Source organism: Nannobrachium achirus (genome assembly GCF_963921795.1).
Source record: "Nannobrachium achirus genome assembly, chromosome: 12".
In the NCBI taxonomy this organism is placed as follows: domain Eukaryota; kingdom Metazoa; phylum Chordata; class Actinopteri; order Myctophiformes; family Myctophidae; genus Nannobrachium; species Nannobrachium achirus.
The window spans coordinates 58127878-58150796 of record NC_137832.1 but is presented as its reverse complement, the minus strand read 5'-3'; the positions used below and the strand labels follow the sequence as shown (position 1 = coordinate 58150796).

The window sequence follows — 22919 nt, the reverse complement described above, 5'->3', positions numbered from 1 at the left end:
TGATTGTCTGACTAATTTACATGTTAATATATTGTTAATGTATTGTTGAGTCTTGGACATATCACCACATGCCAGGCTGAGAGTGGTTATGTTTTTACCTGAAGAAGTAAAATGCCATGAGCAGCGCCGTTCCCAGCAGAGCTCCAACTATGATGCCAGTCACAGCCGATACCCCGAGTCCACCTGCTTGGAAAATGGAGTAGCATTCATTAATAAACCTCTTATATAATATAATTAAGCAATATTACACGAGAGAATGTGCTTTACTGTGATTATTGGCCAGTGAAGCTGTCAGGAACGAGGCAGAGACAATTTACCAACACCGACTGTAGTGCTACTAGTGCCAATAATCACGCTAAAGCAAACCATCGAGTGTAATGTTGCGAACTTGCGATTATACAACAGTTACCATCAAAATAAGACTTGTCAAGGTTTAATTTACATGATTTGTCTGGGATCTCCGTATGAGTTTTGTGTTTTCCCCTCAGAGTGAAACAGTCCGTGTTGAAGCCCAGGACCTGGAAGCTCCCGTTGACACCGAAATAATTGGCCACCACCTAAAAAACAAAACAAAACAGGTGTAAAACATTTAAAACAATTCATTCTCCCCATGGCTTTTAAATCCACGAGGGCTGTGCAATAGGGGTACTAAAACTAGCAAAAGGTCGAAACATGTCGGCATTTGCCTTTTTAATGTAATAAAGGATTATTCCTCCTTTTAACCCTGAGTGCCTGGATCGCCTTATTCACTTTTTTAAATAATAAATGATACTGATCTACAAGCCCACAACACATCACTTCACAACGTGTTGTGAGCTTGTGGATCTGCTACTCTTGTGATTTTTCTGACTGTTGAATCTCTGCCCTGACTACCCCATGAAAGAAAGGAAATGCTAAAACTAGCGCCAAAACTAAGCTAAAATGCAGCCTTTTCAAAAACAGAAATACTAAACTAAACTAGCGAACCCACTTTAAACGAATCAAAATTTACTGAAGGTCAAAACAAAATGAACGAACAAACAAAAATTTAAATAATTTCTTCTGCAAAATGAATGTTGGCCTTTGGTTCTGACCTCATATGTGCCTGCTTCAGGGTTTGTCATCGACATCACCGAGAAATCTCCCTCTCTGTCGCCGTTAATGTCCATGGACACTGGACCTGCGATCCCTGGGAGGGAGAGAGAGAGAGAGAGAGAGCAATGGCGTCAGTTCAGCAAAAGCTAGGGTATGGCAATGATGGGAGTCCTCATGGAAAAGAGGCATTACATTTTGTATAACACGGTTCTATTGTGAAAATAGCAGATCTACATGTTCACAACGCCTTGCGCTGTGAGGCGTTGTGAGCATGTAGATCTGCTATTTTCACATCTGAAAAAAATGAGTTTTGTCAGTTTTCTACACAGGTTTTTACGGTTTATTGGGCTGGATATGGCAGCCTGGAACGGTTGTTCAAGTGCAGCTAAACTTGGCATGTTACTAAACGTGCCACAATTAACAATAATGAATTGCACCCGTGCAGCTGATCTGCGGAACCTGGGAATATACCATTTTGTAAGGATGGGGAGAATACAAGTGTGGAGAATATAATTATAATATCTTGTTAAAGTGACCATTTTGTTACATTTTGCATTTATAGTTATTTTACTGTAATTTAACAACATACAGCACAGATAGAAAAAGAGACATTCATGGATTTATATTTAAAAGTAACTTTCATTTTCCCCCCTGGACCCAGGGTATGGCAGCTGCATACCCCTGCCATACCCAATTGACGCCCCTGAGAGAGAGACAGACAGTGAGAGAGAGAGAGAGAGAGAGAGAGAGAGAGCGATAGACAAAGACAAAGAGACAGAGAGAGAGACAGAGAGAGAAAGAGACAGAGGTTCGGGGTTCAGCCAATCAAAAAGGGAATCTCATCCCCATTTGGGTTTTTGTTGGCTCGCGGCCCGAGAACTGTAATTACATCCCCCAGTATCTTATGTTCCAAAGATTCCTGACATTTCTAAAATATTATTTCTTTTTACAAGAAAATACAAGCCCACTCTTGACAATTCCTGCGGAATGGAACATTGTTATTTCATGCAGAGCGCTGGCAGCATGGAGCCCGGGTTCCCCGTGCCCCCCATGCGCCAGCAGTACCGAACAACCCCCCCTCTTTACAGCATGTACTGTAGACCCACCCTGGACTGACATGGTTCATATCTGAGACCTGCTGCGCTTCGCTAAATACTGTAGCACTTAGCTCAGGGCTTGCTTTCTTTCAGGCTGAGGACCCCTTAATAACTCAGTGGTTCTCAACCCCCAGGGGGGTCCCCGGATGATTAGCTTAATGTGCAACATTGTTTTCTCACTCAACAGTAAACAAACCAACATAAAGTTTAAGGGTATCTGCACATTTCTAAAGTGACAATTTGAGGACTTTTTAACACCTCTAAAATGACATATTAAACATTGGCCAAATTGTGAAATATTAGAGGCAGACATTGTGAAAATAGCCGATCTACATGCTCACAATGCCAGGGACCCCTTAGTTGAGAGAGAGAGATGAAGCAGGGACCCCCACTTTTCATAGATTCCATATACAGTAGTTTAATCGTTTGACAGCACAATCATCAGTGTATTTTGGATTTATGTCAAATTGTGTTTTCAGATATTTAACCTAAATAAACTTGACCTTTCACTTAGTGTGCTCTTTTTTCCCCCTCTACACCAAACCTCTTTGCCAAAATAGCCGATCTACAAGCTCACAACGCCTCGCAGCGCGAGGCGTTGTGAGCTTGTAGATCGGTGTGAGCTTGTAGATATGCTATTTTTGGCTTAAGTTCTGAGAATAAGGACACTAAGTTTCAAATGGCTATAAAAAAGGAGATTTTTTTTTCTATCACACAAAGATTTGGAGGAACCCCTGTAGTAACTCTGAGGACCCCCTGTTGAAGACCCTTGCTGTATACTGTATTTCAAGTGCGTTTTTTACCCTCAAAGGTTCTGTTCCACATGCGCGAGGTGATCTCGGCTCCGTCCTTCTTGCTGAAGCCGTTCTTCATGGCTTCGTGCAGAGCGATGGCGTAGAGCAGCAGAGCGTCATGGAAGCCCTCCACAAACATGTTGATCTAAAACACAAAACAAGCACATCTTCAATGGACCAATCCCCAATCACATACACACCCATTGTAACTGTTACAATGGGTGTGTATGTGATTGGGGATTGGTCCATTGGACGATAGGAACCAGAATTGTTAAAGTGGTGCCAAAGTTTTGTACTTTTTCTGTTTTGTATGTGTCTATGGAGTTAACATTACTCTAATAGACCGCCAGGTTATGCGAATATGACTTCCCTGTGTATTTTTGGTTACTTCCTGAAAGCTGAAAGCCTCTGAGTCAAAAGCCCCGATTGAAATACACTGATATAATGACATCATAATATCATCCCTTCCCCTTTTTACCATTCAACAACACTGTGGGTGTGGCTAACTCCAGCTGGGTCACCACCCACCTGACAACCAAGCATACTTAATGAGTACTTTCTGTACACTTTTTTTGAAGAAAAAAAACATCTTCCTCCAAGTATAATCATTATGTTGTAGGGAGAATGAATCACGGCACAGTGTCTTTAAAATCCTAAAGGCTCCAATGATACTAATGATAATATCAATCTGGTGATATTGTGCATGCTGGCTCACTGGAAACACTCTGCTACACCAGTGGGTCTTAAAGTGCTCACTCAAGGTTCCGCGAGGTGTTCTCCAAATAGCCCCTTATTGGTGTGTAAAGTATACACATGGACTTGTTTCTTACGGGTACATTTGGTTCCATTTGTATTATGAGTTAATTTCATTAAGCGTCCCGCAAAGCTTGGCCAATGTGACCCTGGGCGTACAACAAACTTTGAGCGCTTTGTGCCAAGATGTATAGGCCAGATGTAGGCATCGCTTCAGGTCCGGGACCTGAGCAGTGAGCACCACTCAGAAAAGTTTTAGAACCACTTAGCTCCACTAAACCTGTGAAGGAAGAAGGGTAGATCGGGCTGCCGTGCATAGAACCTGTTGTGTTGAAAAGGGGATTCACACCCTTGTCCCTGGCTACCGTCGACAAGCCACCCCGACACACTTATATCTTATCGATTAGTCGACAAATTGCCATGATTATTAGTGGACTAAGAATGTGTGCGGTTGAGGACAGGCCGAGAATAGCGCACGGCCGCCACAGAGATAAGTCTGGGAAGGAGATATGCTGATGCTGCAGAACTGCCTGTGGTTTCACATCATAAAAAACTGTTTGCTTTCACTGTCCTGGCAACACATTCTGTGAATAGACATTCCAACTGCTCCAAAAAAATGCTTAAATCGTTTAAATAAAGTGATTGCAGAGTTCCAAAAATATCCACACGACGGACAAATATTATAATGGAGTCTTTTTTTATAGAATGCAATGCGCTGACCATCTTTTTTTTAATATATTTTTTTAGTGACATGTTTCAAATGTTTGTGTTTTATAGGCAGTGGTGGACACTAGTAACAAAATACATTTACTTAAGTACTGTATTTTTTGAATACCTGTACTGTACATTACACGACTATTTAACTATTTTACTGCCAAAGCCAGGCTTTTTTATTGTCTGTTCCCTGCCATCAAAATACCATACCTTTGAGATTTGATAGAATAATATTACTTTGAGGACCACTGGTCTAAATGGTCTGTTACTCCTTTTTCTTTTAGTTTTTGTTACCTTGTAATGTAGGTGGTTGTACTGTTAAGTAACTTAAAAAAATAACCATAAAAAAGAATCGTGATAAGATTGTGTATCGTGATACAGCTTGGAAAAATATTGTGATATTGTATTTTCCCATATCGCCCACCCCTATATATACCCCTACAAAAGTAGACCAATCACAGTGACCTTCACTGATACTGCTACACCAATCACAGGTCAAATTAGCCAAGAGGCGACCCCATGCATGGCGAGGGGAGATATTGTGATCATGAGCTTCAGCTTGACCCATAGTGAAGGTCACTTCCACTTCCCGGCTGGCCTGACAAAGATATTTAGCACTTTGTGGCCAGAAATCCCAGAGGGCAAAAAACACGAGCAGACGACAGTTGATTTTGTCGACTAAAACGACTAGCCCTTACCCGTTCGAAGATATGAGCTCCGTGTGTGGGTTTTTCGGGTGTGCACTGTGCACACAGTATATGAGGGATGGAAAGTAACTTTAACTGGTGCTTGCATGATAATATGTAGGAGCACCAATGTAAGAAATACCTGTTGTGTTTAATGGTTATAAAGATACTGTGTACCGATCTGCATGATTTTTTAAATCAAAATCTGTAGGTGTACTGTGCAAAAATGTGTTTTACTCAAACCCGCCTCCTGGTGGCGCTGTAACAGGGCCAGTCACTCATGCTAGATGCAGAATAGATATGCCTCATGCTAGATGCAGAATTAGATATGCCTCATGCTAGATGCAGAAAAGATAGGCTACACGATAAAAATGCTAATATACAGCATACGATTTGTGAAAGTGACAAACGGGCTTCGCAGTTATGTCAGGTGTGTTTATATGCTAATGGTCATCATGCGGATTCAGATCAATTGCTCCAGACACTCAGACAGACAGACAGACAGAGATTCGGAGAATTATATGTTTGATGACTAAAAATGGACTATAGTGGAGAAGAGATCCAGTAGAACTAAAACAAGACATTTTATGCTTGGCTGCGTCAAACTCCAAAAACAGCCGATCTACAAGCTCACAAGGCGTCAGCAAGTAGAAATCAGGCAGTTGTCGACTAAATCAACTGTAGATTTTGTTGACTAAAATATTATTTTATTTGGTCAACTAAAACTAGACTAATACTGAAACATTTCAGATGACTGAAATATGACTGGAAATTGCCAACTCAGCTCAAATATACAAAACATTTGAAACAAACTAGTAACTGCGGTAACCGAGGTGTGACATAAAATTCCTTTTTTTCTCAGCTTCTTGATTGGATTTAGATTCTAAAAACAACTTCTAAATCCTAACCTCAGTTTTCTAAAAACGTCTATTTTTGATAATATATCATGTGGAAACCATGTACATCCAAAACGTCTCATTTTTTTATTATTATTTTCAAAACGATTTAAAATAGTGAAAATAGCCGTACACCGCCCCTTGCGATTTGATCTTTTCACGACTTTTGTGTGACACACTTGTATGATGAAGTAGGTCTTTCGTTTACGAAATAACACACATATTGGAAACTCGGAAATGCAAGGTTTCTGCCAGACAGTAGACGATATTTAGTAACGACTTAAATGACACAAATACTTTCCTGGATTCCAGGTCTAAATTGGTAAAACAAGTGGATCTTCTTCAACTAATTTCACATTCCAATGTATGTCACGTCACGTTGGAAGCTTTACAATGTGCACATTCATAACGTGCGCAAAGAAAAGGACAAAAGTTAAACCCTCTAACTGGTGGCGCATTCTATCAGCAGCCGTCACCACGCGCACACACACACACGCACGCACACACACACACACACACACACACACACACACACACACACACACACATTACGTCATGGTCAGTGTGTTTGGACCTGCCACCGGTCACTGTGGTTACTGGCTAGCACAAGTGGACGGACAGCTTGAATGCTTCTCTGCTGGGAGTTATGCGCTGCCCGCCTCTCACCGCGGGACCACCGGACAAAAGAGTGTTTTCTCCACGCACGCAAAAGCACGCGGACACGCACGCACGGACACACACACACACACACACACACACACACAAAACTGCGCTGTGGCCGCAAGTGTTCAAGTCGGGCCATTAAATTGTCCCCGTCTGAAAAGGGAACGTTCTATAAGCTCTTTGTCCCCCCCCACGGGTGGAAATGAATATGCGAGATCTGCCACTGATGATATCTCTTGGTTAATGTCACCGGGTGGATGAGTGTCCCAACCCACTGAGATTCTATCTGTGTGGCCTGGCCTTGTCCCCGACCCCCCCCCCCCCCCCCACACACCCCCAGCAGCGTTGTGGTGGCTAAGGAGACAGCTCTAGGGATGGAATGATATGAAAATGTCACATCACCATTATTGTGACAAAAGAAATTTACGATATTATCGACAAAAAAATCAAAATCCATTATCCTGGGGCGGGAGTATTTGCCAAAAAATAGCAGATCTACAAGCTCAAAATTAGAGCTTGTAGATCGGCTATTTTTTGGCAAAGACATTTGATACAGAGTGAAAATGGTAAATAAAATGGTAAATGGTGCATTTATATAGCGCTTTTATCCAAGGCGCTTTACATAGATTGTGCATTACATTCACCCATTCACGCACACATTCATACACCAGTGGCGGAGGAAACCATGCAAGGCACCAACCTACTCACCGGGAGCAATTAGGGGTTCAGAGTCTTGCTCAACGACTCTTCGACATTAACAATTTTGCTGCCATTTTAAACATAGCTGTACTAAGCAGCTGCCAAATTGTCCTTACCTTTTAACGTGGGTACGATCTGTGCGCGACTCATCTAGTAGACGTGTAGACTCGGTGACAGCTTTCGAATAAAAAAAACCCATTGAAATAGACATATCCGTTGCCATGCTGTATCCCTGCTTATCCGCCAGTGTTTACATAAAAAAACATTGGAAACAGCCAGCTGTGCGCTATGGTAACACGTGGACACGTTCGCGCACATAGCAGACGATATGTGCGCAGATCATATGCCAATCAAACTGCTACAAAATAATAAAAAAACGTGTGAAAAAATACCATTCTATGGCCGTGCAGTCAGCTCACTTGTTTACAATGAAAAGCTATGCGAACGGAGCTGCGATTGGACGTCAGACCGGATATGGAAACCTAGATCCGGTCCAAACGGGAAATACGACCGGATACAGTTAGGAGGCGGGCCTAAAGTCTCCAAAGCGGCTATTTACAGCGACCATACTTTTAATCGTTTCATAATGATTAAAGCTAATTAAATCTTCGTGCTCCTCGGGCATCGCAGAGTGGTACAGCGGGAAATCTCCGGTTTCGACAGGGATCGCAGGAAATGAGTTAACTCACAGGGGAGCCCGGATTCGAACTGGGAACCCGTCGTGCTCTAATAACGGTTTCTCTACCCCCGAGCTATGCCGGCCAGTGAAAAAAAGACTGTATCAAGTACTATATTATAAGTACCTTTTACCAGTTATAGAGGGTTTAGGTGGTACCGGATATGCAGCTCGGCAAATAAAAGGTGAATTGATCCCAGTGCATGACGATATCACGATATATTAAAACTCCACGATACGATTAACGCGAGTGTTTTTTTTATCGCGATAAACGATAACATCGCTTATCGTCCCATCCATAGACAGCTCTTGTCCCTTGTCCCCCCGACCCCCACCCCCACCCCCAGCAGCGTTGTGGCTAAGGGGACAGCTCTTGTGTGGGCGACAGTAGCCACAAGCTGTCCCCATGCACGCGCCAGTGGATTTGGACGTATACCATGCGGTGGGAGGACGTGCAGTTTGACATTTTTTGGTCAAATCAGTCGGGACCCGGTCTGCAAAATCATGTCTATCCTTGATTCATGAGTTCATGATTTATGGCATTTTAGTTTATTTTTGACCCCTCCTGCATATTCTGGAAGCTAATCGTGGCCAATCCGAATTGATTTTGTGATCGCATTACTCTAGAGCAGCGGTTCCCAAATATTTTTGGCCCGGGGCACCCTTATAAATATTATTTTCTTCCGACGTACCCTTACATTATATTCATAGTTTTCACTCCCAGCATCTCATATTCATAGCATATTTTAGCAATTATGTTGCGAGGAAAACATTGAGATAATAGCCATTTTGGTCAGAACTGACTAAAAATAACTTTGTACTTCAAGTTTAAAATGATACTAAATATTTTTTTAAGTGTCCAGACAAATTCCAAATGTTATCAAATTATCTCGCGGCACCCTTGGGGGGGGGGGGGGACAAATATAGGACAAAACACAAAACATGAAGTGGGCTCGTATAGTGCCACCATGGGGCCAATTTGAGTTTCACCGCTGATCGGTCCTGCGTGACCGACAGACAGACTCCTGGCTGTTCCCCTCCAAAATCGTGATCAGACCCCCAAATCTGGTCTCGGTCGTGCTCTAATGTCTACACTCAAATGCTGTCCCGATGCTATTTTCTCCCCGAACTGTTTACGTGAGTCAGAGGGCTCCCAGCCCAGGTGTGGTTCATGTACCGTACACAACCCGACAAGAATCATAATGTTTGGCTTAACAAGCCTAATTACAGCCAATTAATTTAGTCTCCGTAGGCTATTTTGTTTTTTTCAAGCCACAACTCGACTTGTTGCTCGTTGATGCCACGCGCCAGAGGGCGTGGGATGGGGAGAGTGCTTTTCAAAGCGTCTTGTGTTTGACTGCAACATCACATTAAACTTGGCCTCCCTATTCTGGGCTGGAACATTCTGCAGAGAACAGCAGATCTACAAGTTAATGACAGGTATATAATATACAGGGGTCCTACTGTAAGTGTGCAGGCACGTTGTGTCAAATCGACACATAGGCTGAAAAATACCTTAAATACTTCTAAATCCTAATGGTTTGCTGAAAAACGTATGTTTCTCTATCAGTGGTGCTCAACCTTTTCATGTCAAGGACCACACACGTGACAACGTTAATCATGAATAAAAATAAATAAAGTTACACATAGTGAGGCTTTAAGTACACAAGAGTTGTTTCTGGGAATGCCAAAGCACCTGGCTCTGTTTGTAATTTCAGCAACACACTTATAATTCAAAGCTGGCATGTTTACAGGTGATTATGACGCACGTTGTGTACTGTCCCGGTGCACTGACTGCGTGCATGTACGGTAATAACAAGCCAACACACCCATCTACTGGCTGGGACTGCCTGTCAACATTTAAACACTTAGTAACTCATCTCTCCAGCAATAAACTCTGCCTAGCAATAAACACAGATGTGACACCGGATATGGAAACAATATCTGCATTAACATGAATCCTACCTCCATATCTGTTTTGTTTTTTTGCTTTTTTCATAAATGTATTCCCCTTCGCCCCCCCCCTCCCTAATAATAATTACCTATAGTCTCCAGGGGAAATTCAGTTTCAGCTTAACCCTGCTGAATGCTGCCCACAAGGAGCGCAGAGGGAAGAGCAGCTAAGGGGTTAGGTGTCTTGCTCATGGACACTTCGACACATATCTGGAGCTGGAATCGTACCTGGGACCTCTGGGACCTGCGGAGTCCTAGGCAAGCTCACTAACCATTCAGCTATGGTTTGCATTTTTACAAATGCAAAATGTTAACAAGTCCTCGTGACTATAAATAATATCTACATTGACCTCTAGGACCTTCCAGGGAGGGTGCTCTTGTGCGTCTTGCTGCATCACCCTTTCTTGTTTCTTTCTTGTTTTTTCTTTTTTTTTCTTTTGCTAGTTGTTTTTTATCGCTCTGACCTTTGGACACTGCACTATTAGGTTGAGAATAGCGACCTTTGTGACCTTTGGACACTGCACTATTAGGTTGTGTTAGTAGTTTTTTTAGTATTTCTGCTTGTGTTTGACATGATGTAGAGATACTTGTTGCACTAACTAGGATTGACTGTTATGGTCACTTTGATTTTGGGCACTGTATTATATTGATAGTTGTGCTTTAGGACACTTTACGTATATTATTTGTTCCCTTTCTTGTTGTTCCTTGCTCTTACTGCACTCTGTACTCTGTTCTTGTTTTTTCTTTTTTAACTTTTTCATACTTCTCTGTAACTTTGTAAATAACCTTATACTGCTGTGCTGCCTCTGGGCAACTGATTTCCCCCCTTGGGATAATAAATGTATCTATCGATCTACATTGGCTCCATTGGAACACAGGTTCTTATTCCCTATATTTCCTGAAAAGAAAAACGAAAAAAAAAAAAAACTTTTGAACATACAAGTTTCCCGTCAAGACGTGGACTTCACTGGACTAATACTAATATGTGACGAGCAAACCGGGAATGAAGTGTCCCAGAATTCCCTGGCAACGACCAAGCGTGACGGAATAAAACCGGTCCCCCTGTGCCCATGGGAACATTCCTTACCGCCAGTCAAACCCGGGAGAGAGCGCGAAAAGAAAGTATCACCTTCGGTAAAGGGGACAAAAGCCACCATTCTCCTCTGTCGAAAGTCACCTATGCAGTTTGGCATCGACAGCAGCACAATGTGTGTGTTGTTGTTGTTGACGCAGCGATTTAACAGCTCTGGTGACAAGCCAGCAGTGTTCATTTTGATTTAGTCATAGATTTTTGAATAACATTTCCTTTAGTCATATTTTTTAGTCATCAGATTTTTTTCCGATTTAGTCTAGTTTTAGTGGCCTAATATCATGAGATCTTAGTTGACTAAATCTACAGTTGATTTTGTCAACAAAATTATATATATATTTTGTCGGGGCATGATGGCGTCGTAATGTCTTGTTTTACGCTTGGTTGCATGCTGAAAATAGCCGATCTACAAGCTCACAACGCGTCATGCTGCGACCGCTGGAACTCAAACCTGTATGGGTATGTGACATTTGTTCACAATACTTAAAAAAACAAAACTAAATAGCAACATTTAGCTGATCTATAAGTTCACAATGATTGTGACATGCTGGGAGCTTGTAGATTGTCATACGACCAAATTATTAAATAGGCAAGTGGTTATCAACCCTTTCTGGATCAGAGTCGCATGCATTTTCAGAGCATGTTTATTTCAATGAATGGATTAATGATCAGCCAATCGACTGTGCTTCGGCTTGGATCAATGGAACTAACAATAAAAAAAAACAATAAATAATTGTTTAGTAATATTGATGTTATATTATTATCATTAAAATCATAGTGCTTTGCCGGTTATTTGGGGGCCCACTTGCAGTAGCTTCACGGCCCCACCAGTGGGCCCCAGGCCCACAGGTTGAGAACCTCTGAAATAGACTATTCATTTGTGGGGGAAAAGAGAAGAAAAACAAATCATAAAAAGATGAAATATGGCGTTTTAAAGTTTCTCCCCGCCAAGGACGATAAAAAACTAAATTACGATTTTGTTCATTCGCGGTCACATCTGTCATACTCCACTCATGTCACACGTTGACGCTTTATTGGAGAGGGAAACGTCCTTTGTTTTGGAAGGCGTCAGAGGCGGCGTGGAGGACAGCAAGGTTGTGGTTTTGTTTTGCAGTTTACTAAAGCAGGCCTGCTGCTGTGAGTCTTGAAAAGATTGTTTTTTTTTTCCCAGTCAGGCATTGAGCTGGTCAACAGCGCCTGTCAGCTTCCCTGCCGGGGTCCTATTAACCCAAGCCTCCAGAACGGCTTGTAAATATTGAAGCTACTGGCCAAAGCTGGAACTGCAGGCGGGTTGAAAAATACATGCACGGGCAAAGGAGTGAGCTGCTGGGGTCTGCAATGAGTTTCAATGGACGTTGTTCGACGTTTGTGATGTTCGTGACGTAATTACGTCTCGGCGAAACAAAATTTGGCACATCCAGATGTGCCAATTTCCCCCACAATGCACCTGGATTCTGCTTCTTCCGGGTGCTTCAAAACGCCACAGAGCAACTTGCATTGAAATTAGGGGTGTAATGATACATTTTAATAGCGATTCGATACATATAACGATACATGGTTGACGATACGATACGATTTGATTCAATGATTTAAAATCGATATAGTAACAATTTAGCAAAGAAATTAAATATGTGTGAAAGGTGTGGATAGTGCAGGTTTTTAAGGGAAACACAGTGATTATCTGCCAAATACATGGACATTGTATATTGACAAACCTGCACCTTGACATGAACCCAGAGATTACACACAGTTATCGATAGACCAGTGCAGCTATATGGAAAGGAAAAGTAATTAAACCCCTCTTTTTCATTTTTTCTTCTTAAAAATGCTAAATACAATGTACAAGTAGGTAGTATCGATACAATCGATTCTTTACACTGCCGATTCGATACGATACAAATTCAAATGATATGATTCCATTTTAGCTGTTTTCATTTTTATATACTTTGATTTTTTAAGTTAAAAACGATATTTTGATGCAGTTACTATATCGTTACATCCCTAATTGAAATGAATAGCTGGGGCGGGGCTATCCGCTCTCTATTATATATATATATATATATATACTCTATGTATTAACCTTGCACGGTCCAATCACCATCCACTGTGCTGCACTGTAAAGCACCAACTATGAGCTACTATTACTTTATCATTACTTCACTTTGAGAAGGTCCATTTGTCAACGTTCAACTTCTACTCCACTACATCTCAGAGGCCAATATTGCACTTTTTACAACTTTAGATCAAGGGTTTTCAAACCTTTTTGACTCAGGGCACCCCGGTAAATAAACTTTTCATCCATGGCACCCCTGAATTACGCTGTTCATTTTTAGAATCTTACGGTATATCATATATTACGCTAGGTAAACATGCACATCTTTCCAGATACGATATTCTTGGGTTAAAGTGTCATTTTTGAACCGATTCTATAAATGTCTAATCAGTGGTTCTCAAACTTTTTCATGTCAAGAACCCCTAGAATTACATGTATTTTACCGCAGACCCCCATCTCAAAATATTATGTTCCAGGGACCGCCCCAGAAGCAAAGATGTTCGTTTAAAAAAAAAAAAAAAAAAAAAAGAGAAATCCTGTGCCTGTCAGCCTCCCCACTGGGCGCTAGTTAACCTTGCCGGGTGGAAGTGTCATCCCACCGTTTGTCCCGACATGACAACATGACAGGTCCTACTGCTCGGGGACACAAAAGGCCTAATGGCCGTGCAGCGCCGTGGAGGCTTGGCAAGGCAAAGCATCTTTGGACAATGCCAAAAGCTATACGTCCACCTCTCACGTCCCCCCATTCACAGCTTCTACACATCCATTTCACACTGTCCCACCTACCAGCTATAGACTGCTATAGAGCAGGGGGGGGGGGGCTCCTAAATGTTTTTCTGCTCCAGACCCGACGAGAGAAGTTCTTGGCTACTCCCCCAAGGACCCAAACGTAGAAAAATACATTATGAATGAATCACGCAATCTACAAGCCCACATTTTGCAACATTTTTTTGGGGGGGGGGGAGATCCTGTACATTTTGTATAATCTTTCAAAATAATATACTGTATTCTTTTAAAAGAACATAGGGAACGTAAAAAAAAGCAGACATTTACAAGGTGACCCATGAAAATGGCCCCCAAAAAAAGGGGGGTCGTCACCACAGTTTGTGAAGCAGCGATCGAGCTGGAGGATGGTTGTCCCCTTGGCTTGGGGACCAGGCGGGGGCGTGTCCCCTTGGCTTGGGGACCAGGCGGGGGCGTGTCCGGGACAGATCAGTTAGCCTGACAGAATGACACCAGAACACAACTAGTGACGTTTTCCCACTGCTTGCGTTGACACGTACATGTCATGAACACAACTGCTGTGTGTCTGAATGACGCCTGCTGCTTGTTTTGTGTGTCTGGAATGAAACGCCTCTCTCTCCCCCAAGCAGTTCGTCATGATCATCTGAGCAGCCTTCAGCTGGGGGAAGCTGAAAACTGAATAGCTCTATATTGTGATAGTAATCATTTCTATAGTGTTTCTTTTTCTTCAGTAACAGTGTTAAACAGCTCTATATTGTGATAGTAATCATTGCTATAGAGCAGGGTTCCCCAATAGGCGGCCCACGGGCCATTTGTGGCCCGCGGGGGGCTACTGTCTGGCCCACACCAACCCCAGTAATAATGGTGGTACAAGAGCAGCAACAACAATAGTATATCGTCGTTGTCGGGTAGAAATCTCCAAATTTGTACGTTCTTTCGCAAATCTTTCAAGGCCGTCGCACAAAAGTAGTGAAAACAGCAGATCTACAAGCACACAACGCCTCGCGGTGCGAGGCGTTGTGTGCTTGTAGATCGGCTGTTTTCACTAGTTTAAATCATTTTTAAAATGATAATGCAAAACGAACGGTTTTGGACATACAAGATTTTCACCCGACAACGACGTTATCTGAACTGTCACTGGAGTAGCGGGAACGCCACCGTCGCCCCCTGCAATGTTGTGGCCCTCGGCTTGGTACCCTAGACATAATTCGGCCCTTGGGGAAAAGTAATTGGGGAACCCTGCTATAGAGTGTTTGTTCATTAACAGTGTTAAATACGTAGCTCTATATTGTGATAGTAATCATTGCTATAGAGTGTTTCTTGAGTAACAGTGTTAAATAGCTCTACATTGTGATGATAGTAGTGATAGTATTGTCAGTGTCAGTCTCCTAGTCTCTCCAGGCCTTTAGAAACACAAAATAGGTGGGTTGCAAATGTTCAACTTTATAGTGTTACAGTTCCAATGTTGTCTGTTTGTTTCTTTGTGTTATCACTTCCAATTTCACTTGTTTATCCCGTACCCTGTATGATCTCTCTCTCCTGATTAGATATTATTGGTATCCCGACCTGAAAATGTATCTTCTGTTTATCAAGGAGCTGGAGAGAGACAGGGAGACCCGCGTTACCGAACAAACGCTCTATATGTGAGTGGACGTTCTATGATAACAACACTCTCCCTTTCCCTTTCCTTTCCCTAGAACTCCGCTATTTGTTGTAAGACCACGTAAGCAAGGCTTAAGTGTTTTGTTTTTGAATGCCTGTCCTTGGCAGCTGCACTGTACGTACGCAAACAAACAAAAAACATAAGACACAAGTGCTTCACAAGGATGTAGTCTAGGAGTGGAAGTTCTTTGTACAAACACGCTCCGCAGGTGTTTCCTGGCTGCGGTGTTAATTGTGACAGCAAATCTTGATGTTGTTTTAGTCACAGTCTTTTGAATAAAATAGTTTTTGTCATATTTTAGTCATCTGATTTTTTTTGTTTAGTCTACTAAGGGCTCAAACTTTATCCCAAACTTACGTACACTTCCACAGTCGTTACAGTCGTGGAACCCCGCCCGCTGGACGGACTTCTGCACTTCGGCCGAGAAGTTGAGGAAGTCTGGCTTGACGGTGCGGAGCAGCGTGACCGTGTTGAGGGCAGCGTACGCCTGGCGGGCCTCGTTGTCGTACTTGTCTCCTCGCTTCCACGAACCGTTGCCTGCAGAATCCCACAGGAGAACGGAGGGTTGTCACCACCAGCGGTGGGAAAAGTATTCAATGTTTTACTTAAAGGTAGGGTAAGTGAATTAATTTAATTCAAATAATAACAAAAGGGGTCTATGTTCTGATAGTTGCAACCGTAGGTCGCAGTTTACTGTCAGAACCGCCACAGCTTGTCCGTATCCGTCCGTACGGGTAACGCCTGACACTTTGGTTCCCCTGACACATCACTGTGACATCACAGGTGACATCACAGTGATGTCAGATGCTCAGAGCAGGGATAACGCCTGACACTTTGGTTCCCCTGACACATCACTGTGACATCACAGGTGACATCACAGTAATGTCAGATACTCAGAGCAGATATCTCCATGCATATACAAGCATAAACAGGTGACATCACAGTGGCGTGGCTGGTTCAGACAGGGATCTCCATGTATGCACATAAAAGGGATTGTATGTTGTGATGTCATGGGAACCACTCTAACAGAATCCCTTTTATGCCCATATATGGAGATCCCTGGTGTCATATTAAGCCCATATCTAACAGGACTTCATATGTGAATGCCCATATATGGAGGAAGACAGCCCATATATGTGCGGCTAGTTCAGATAGTGATCTCCATGTATGGGCATAAAAGGGACTGTATGTATGATGTCAGATGTGATAGACGTCATAGGATTTTCACATAACGAATAACTGAGTAAGCATGTTTGGGGTTTCACAGCATGTCTCCATATACAGTACATGGATCTCCATATATGGGTACCAGGAGTCTCCATATGTAACTGGTCCGATTTACATCACTGGCCAGACGGCCAAGACATGGCGCGACCTCGCCCTTTAGGTCGCATGTCGCACTGAGGCGGATAGTACTAGTTACTATAGAGTGTTTGGTCATCAATAAAATATACCTAGAATATACATAAATATACCTGTATAATAGAATAAAACGGCCGTTATGGAGCGGAGCATCCTTACCATAAGAGGAGGAGTTGAAGAGTTCGATGTTGAAGAAGACGTAGGAGCCGTTGGTGAGCCGGCGGCGGTGCGCCGCCAGCATGAGCTCTCTAATGATGTCACTTCCTGCACACATGATCACCACTGCAAGGGAAGCACACAGACCAGAGGTTACAGTCGGTGACGCCGTGAATGTCATTGTGACAGAGGCTACGTTCAGACAGTCGGAGGCAGATGCATCGACCCCCATCCACTCCCATGTTAAGAGAATAACCTGGAGGAGGCGTTGCATCTGTGATCGAAGATGCGTTATGCCGTTGCGGGGTCACAAGACCAAGGGTTCAATACAGGTTCATGGTTCAGCACTGCTGTACTCTCACCCGGTCGAGACACTCACTAACCAATGGGACAGACCTAAACGCCGGAAGAACGTCACTTTGTTCACATTAGCTGCTCAAGTGTGAAGGTTCAAAGGTAAGGGAGTAATGCTGCATTAGGCAGGGGTGTTACGCCAGCCAGCCAGATATCTGAACATACTCATAGTGATTCTCAAAAAAACGTTTGTCAAGGATCCCCAGTTTGATATGCACTAGACCAGTGGTTCTCACCCTTTTCAGGCCATGACCAAAATGAACTGGGGACCCCCCACCCCCCACCCTGAAAAGCACTTGGAACTTAGGAGTAAAGGCTCATTCATAGTCCAGGGTGGAGTGAGCAGTTATCACCGCGGTGTAGTTTTCTAAAGTCAGAAAACTACAACATCACGTCATTAGTCGCGGTGAAGAGGCTTCACGGCAAACCCCGACACATCTCTGCTTTTACTTTCCGACATCACCTAAAAAGGTGATAGCTCATCACCTAAAAAAGTGAAGAGCTATCACTTCACCTGGAGTATGCATGAGCCTTTAGACTCGGTTCCACAGAAAACATTGCGAAAATAGACGATCTACAAGCTCACAATGCCTTGCAATTTTTGCCTCTTTCTTATATTAGTTGATAAATTGCCCACTGTTTGACCATTTCTTAATGTATAGTTTCATGTGGGTCCCGACCCACAGGTTGAGAACCACTTCATTAGACCACGGACCATGTTTTATCTCTGGAACCCCCACCCCCCTAATCTACACTGTACAGATGGAACCAAATGGTTCTATTTATACGCTCTCAGAGTTACAGACATGTTAAGAGTTCATTTGGTCCCCGAACCCCAGAGACAGTGACATAATGTGATCAGAATAAATCTTTCAAAATCTGCCCCCCGACACGTGACATTCACTAATGCACAGGACTCCATTTTTTGCAGGTCTTTCAGTCAGAGTGTATCAAAAAAGCACCTTGGTTAAGGCAAGACCCGCCCGCGGAAGCTTGTGATTGGCTGCACGGAGGTGCCGAAAGTTGGGGGGGATGAAGATTTACTATTCTGGACCCCTGGTTCACAACTTCTAATGCCTCCGTCGTCTCCACCTTAACAAAGGTGCTTTTTTGATACACTCGGACTGAAAGACCTGCTAAAAAGGGACTCCCGTATGAACACAGCCAGCCGTATGGCCGTGCAGAAATGGGTCGCGACCCCTCCTCCCTATGCCTGGGAAACAATGATAACACGATATACGATCACAACAACGCTGTGGTATGTTTGACCTGCTGTCGTTGTGTTGAGCCTCTTTGTATCAGCTCAGTTGTTCTATTTATGTACAGGTACTTAACTTCTTATTGCTGTGGACGTGTAACTTCTCATTGTTGTGGATGTGTGACCACTTGGAGTCAAACCCAGGTCTCCCACATGGTCAATCCTGAAACAATCCACCATGGACAGAAAGCGTTTCCAGGCTAACTAAAATGTGAGTTTGAAATGCTGCACTTTCAATAGAGTGAATTATCTAAACCAGTGTTTCTCAAAGTGGATTCCAGGGACTCTGTGGGTTCCTTTATGGGGGTCTAAATTGACCCATACAAGTCTGTAACTCTGACAGTGTACAAATGGAACATTTGTAATCTAATATCTAATAATGCATAAACCGCATACATATTTGTTGGAGACGGGGACAATCTCTGCTAATGGCTAAGAAGTCAGAAGTGTGTGCGTGTGTGCGCGCGTGCATGAGCGTGTGTGTGTGTGTGTGTGTGTGTGTGTGTGTGTGTGTGTGTGTGTGTGTGTGTGTGTGTGTGTGTGTGTGTGTGTGTGTGTGTGTGTGTGTGTGTGTGTGTGTGTGTGTGTGTGTGTGTGTGTGTGTGGTGAGAGGTCCCTGGAACAAAATATTTTGTTTTATTCTTGACATTAAAAAGTTTGAGCACCACTGATCATAGAAACATATGTTTTTCAGAAAACTGTTAGGATTTAGAAGACTTGTTAAGGTATTTTTCAGCCCTAAATGTGTTAAATGGGTTCAAAAAGTGTGTTTACTATTGTCTACTTTGTCCGTTTCCGACACAGCCGTTCTAGGAAGGACTCGGGCTGCTGTGTGCGCGCCAGAGGATGCTTCTAATACCAGAGAGGCAGAGTAAAGTATGGTCGCACTCCAAAACTATGTTTACAAGGTTCGAGTGATGATGAAATCCACGTGCTCGTTAAAAACCTTCTATCACCGAAGGCTCTTCTTTTTCACACAGCCAGGCCCCTCCTCCTCCCCTCCTTCTGACATCTTCTGCATGTTTACCCACTTATAAGCCTTTATTCAACATCAGATGAGCCTTTATTCAACATCAGATGAAAATAAAATAAAAAGATGGCAGATCTCACACACCCATCTGTGTTTTATTGGACATTCTCGCCTGTAATAGCAAGCCCGAAATATAGGGTTTTAGTGGTTAACTACGAAGAAGCCCTACCCTTCTTTCGAATGAACGAATGAATGAATCAATCAATCAATCAATTCAAATAATGAACATTGTGGCAACGTTAATTCGGCACTATGCAACCATTGACTAGGCCTGTCACAATGATGACATAATCGTCTAATCACAATTATTTGACATAATCCTCATAATCGTTTCCATGTTGAAAAATGTTCATATGTTTTAAAAACATTTTTCAAAAAAATTGTGGAAATAGCAGATCTACAAGCTCACAACAAGTTGCATCGCGACGCGTCGTGAGCTTGTAGATCAGCTATTTCCACTAACAATGTTCTTTTTTAAGTATAAAGTTGTCAAATATGTCAGTGATTTCTTTGTATATTTAGGTTATGTATCTTATCTGCCACGAGCAACTTCAAAGCCTACAAGCCAGACAGAAATGTAACTGTCAATGACAAAAACTAAATTAAATTGTTAATCACAATTATTTGAGTGACAATATATCGTCATGTAAAAATGTCATAATAATCATGACAGCCCTGCCATCAACCTGGTGGTCAGCGTTCAGTTTACTCCCTTCCCTAGCAGGCTCTATTGGCGGTAAGAATGTCAGCACTTGCACAAGGAAAGTGGGTTCAAACCCGGGGTAGGAGAGGAAGGTTATATGATGCAGCTTTAATGTGGCCAGCATGTGACATCTGTCTGTCATCTGTGAGTAAAAAAAGAAAAAAAGTGCCAAAAAACATTTGAACACAGAGGAGATACTTTCTGTGTCCCACCGGCCAGTGGTGTAAAGCAGTGGTTCTCAACCTGTGGGTCAAACCAACATAAAGTTTAAGAGTATAGAGGGTATCTACTATCTACACTTGTCTAAAGTGACAATTTAACTCATCCACTACATTGGACGAGTTTGACGAGCTATAGTTATGGGTCCACTCTGCTTATGACGAATATGACGAGCTATCAATTAGCTTTAATAACTATAAAACAAAAAAGTATGATCGCCGATTCGCCGTCCATAGCGCTCTGTGGACCCGCCCTATTCACAAAAAACGGATCTGGATGTTCCAGAACGGAAATGGGGGGGCGGGACAACGACGCCTGTATCCTGTCTGCCGAAATGTCATCCGGTTTAATGTTGTGCAACACCAGCGTGGCGCTCCGTCGGTTTCGCTTTGAGCGATGGAAGGCTGTAGTGCTTTGTTGCTTACCCTGCCTGGATCGTATTGTGAATGCAATCGGTGAACCATCGCGCAATGGATTCGCGCGCGCGCCCACGTTAAAGGTAGGCAAAATCCTGGCGGTGTGGACCCTCAGAAGGGTCTTAAAAATAGCGGTGGGTGAGTTAAGGACTTTTTAATACATCTAAAATTACAAATTAAACAATGGTCAAACTGTCAAATATTAGCGGCAGAAATTGTGAAAATAGCAGATCTACATGTACATGTATCTACACAACGCGTAGATCTGCTATTTTCACAATAGAACCGTGTTATACAAAATGTAATGCCTCAACTCTTATTGCACTTTGAGGAAGTTTTACTTTACTGCATGGATGTTTCCAATTTGCAATACGTTTACTTCTACCCCACTACATCTCAGAGTCAAATATTGAACTTTTACTCCACTACAATTATTAGAAAGATTTAGTTACGGTACTTTGTAGATTTTTATTATTATTACAAAACATACATTAACCACTTCAGCCCCATATACAGTATGTTGCGGTGTGACCGTGCCCTTATGAGTACTTTTACAGAACTTTTTCAAAGTCAATTTGGAATCACTGACTTTTATTTGTAACAGAGTATTTCTACATTGTGGTATTGATACTTTTACTTAAGTCAAAACAATTCAGTACTTCTACTACCACTGGAAGTGGCCACAATAAATCTGCTACTGACTGGACACACACACACACACACACACACACACACACACACACACACACACACACACACACACACACACACAGAGACAACCCTCTTACAGACCGCTAGCCTCCTGCAGAGCCACGCCATAAAAGAACAACACAGCCCGCAAACGTTATAACATTCCCCGGTTATAAAGTCATGACGTAAAACCTCTGACTTGCAACACTTGTCTTGAAATCTGACAAATTACGGGAACCTGTTAAAGAGGCGTGGTGTGGTGGCTGCAGCTTCTTGTTTTAAGCCCTGTGAATGCTAATACCTGACACTGGAACAATGCTAATACCTGACACTGGAACAATGCTAATACTTGACACTGGAACAATGCTAATACCTGACACTGGAACAATGCTAATACCTGACACTGGAACAATGCTAATACTTGACACTGGAACAATGCTAATACCTGACACTGGAACAATGCTAATACCTGACACTGTTACAATGCTAATACCTGACACTGTTACCATGCTAATACCTGACACTGTTACCATGCTAATACCTGACACTGGAACAATGCTAATACCTGACACTGGAACAATGCTAATACCTGACACTGGAACAATGCTAATACCTGACACTGGAACAATGCTAATACCTGACACTGTTACAATGCTAATACCTGACACTGGAACAATGCTAATACCTGACACTGGACCAATGCTAATACCTGACACTGGAACAATGCTAATACCTGACACTGTTACCATGCTAATACCTGACACTGTTACCATGCTAATACCTGACACTGTTACCATGCTAATACCTGACACTGGAACAATGCTAATACCTGACAATGTATATACTGTAGTAACTGTACCTGACACTTGAACAATGCTAATACCTGACACTGGACCAGATTATCGTGATTGTTATTTAACACGATAATAGCGATTATCATGTTACGATGGATGGATGGATGGATGGATGGATGGATGGATGGAATAAAGTCGGACAAGTACTATAGTCCCTGGTTGCCCAACCACAATGACTAAATCAATGGCAAAGCAATAATGCTAAAAGAATGGTGTTGATCTGTAAGCAATGAAATCAACCTCATACATGTGTTCCACACTGTCCCGGGCCTGCTCCTCCCTCACGCATATCAGCTTTCTAAAAAACGAATCCGCCTCGAAA

At 42.7% G+C, this 22919-nt stretch overlaps 1 protein-coding gene across 1 annotated transcript in view; it reads right to left on the bottom strand.

Moving 5' to 3' along the window:
- Positions 1-22919, bottom strand: part of npr3 (natriuretic peptide receptor 3) — a 41182-nt gene that overhangs the window by 1867 nt on the left and 16396 nt on the right. Inside the window, exons 2-7 of the mRNA XM_080738316.1 lie at positions 17077-17199; positions 15917-16092; positions 2975-3110; positions 1074-1168; positions 443-557; positions 99-183 (exon numbers count right to left, since the gene is read on the bottom strand). Coding sequence (XP_080594442.1) covers positions 99-183; positions 443-557; positions 1074-1168; positions 2975-3110; positions 15917-16092; positions 17077-17199 — 730 coding nt within the window. The remainder of the gene's footprint in view (positions 1-98; positions 184-442; positions 558-1073; positions 1169-2974; positions 3111-15916; positions 16093-17076; positions 17200-22919) is intronic.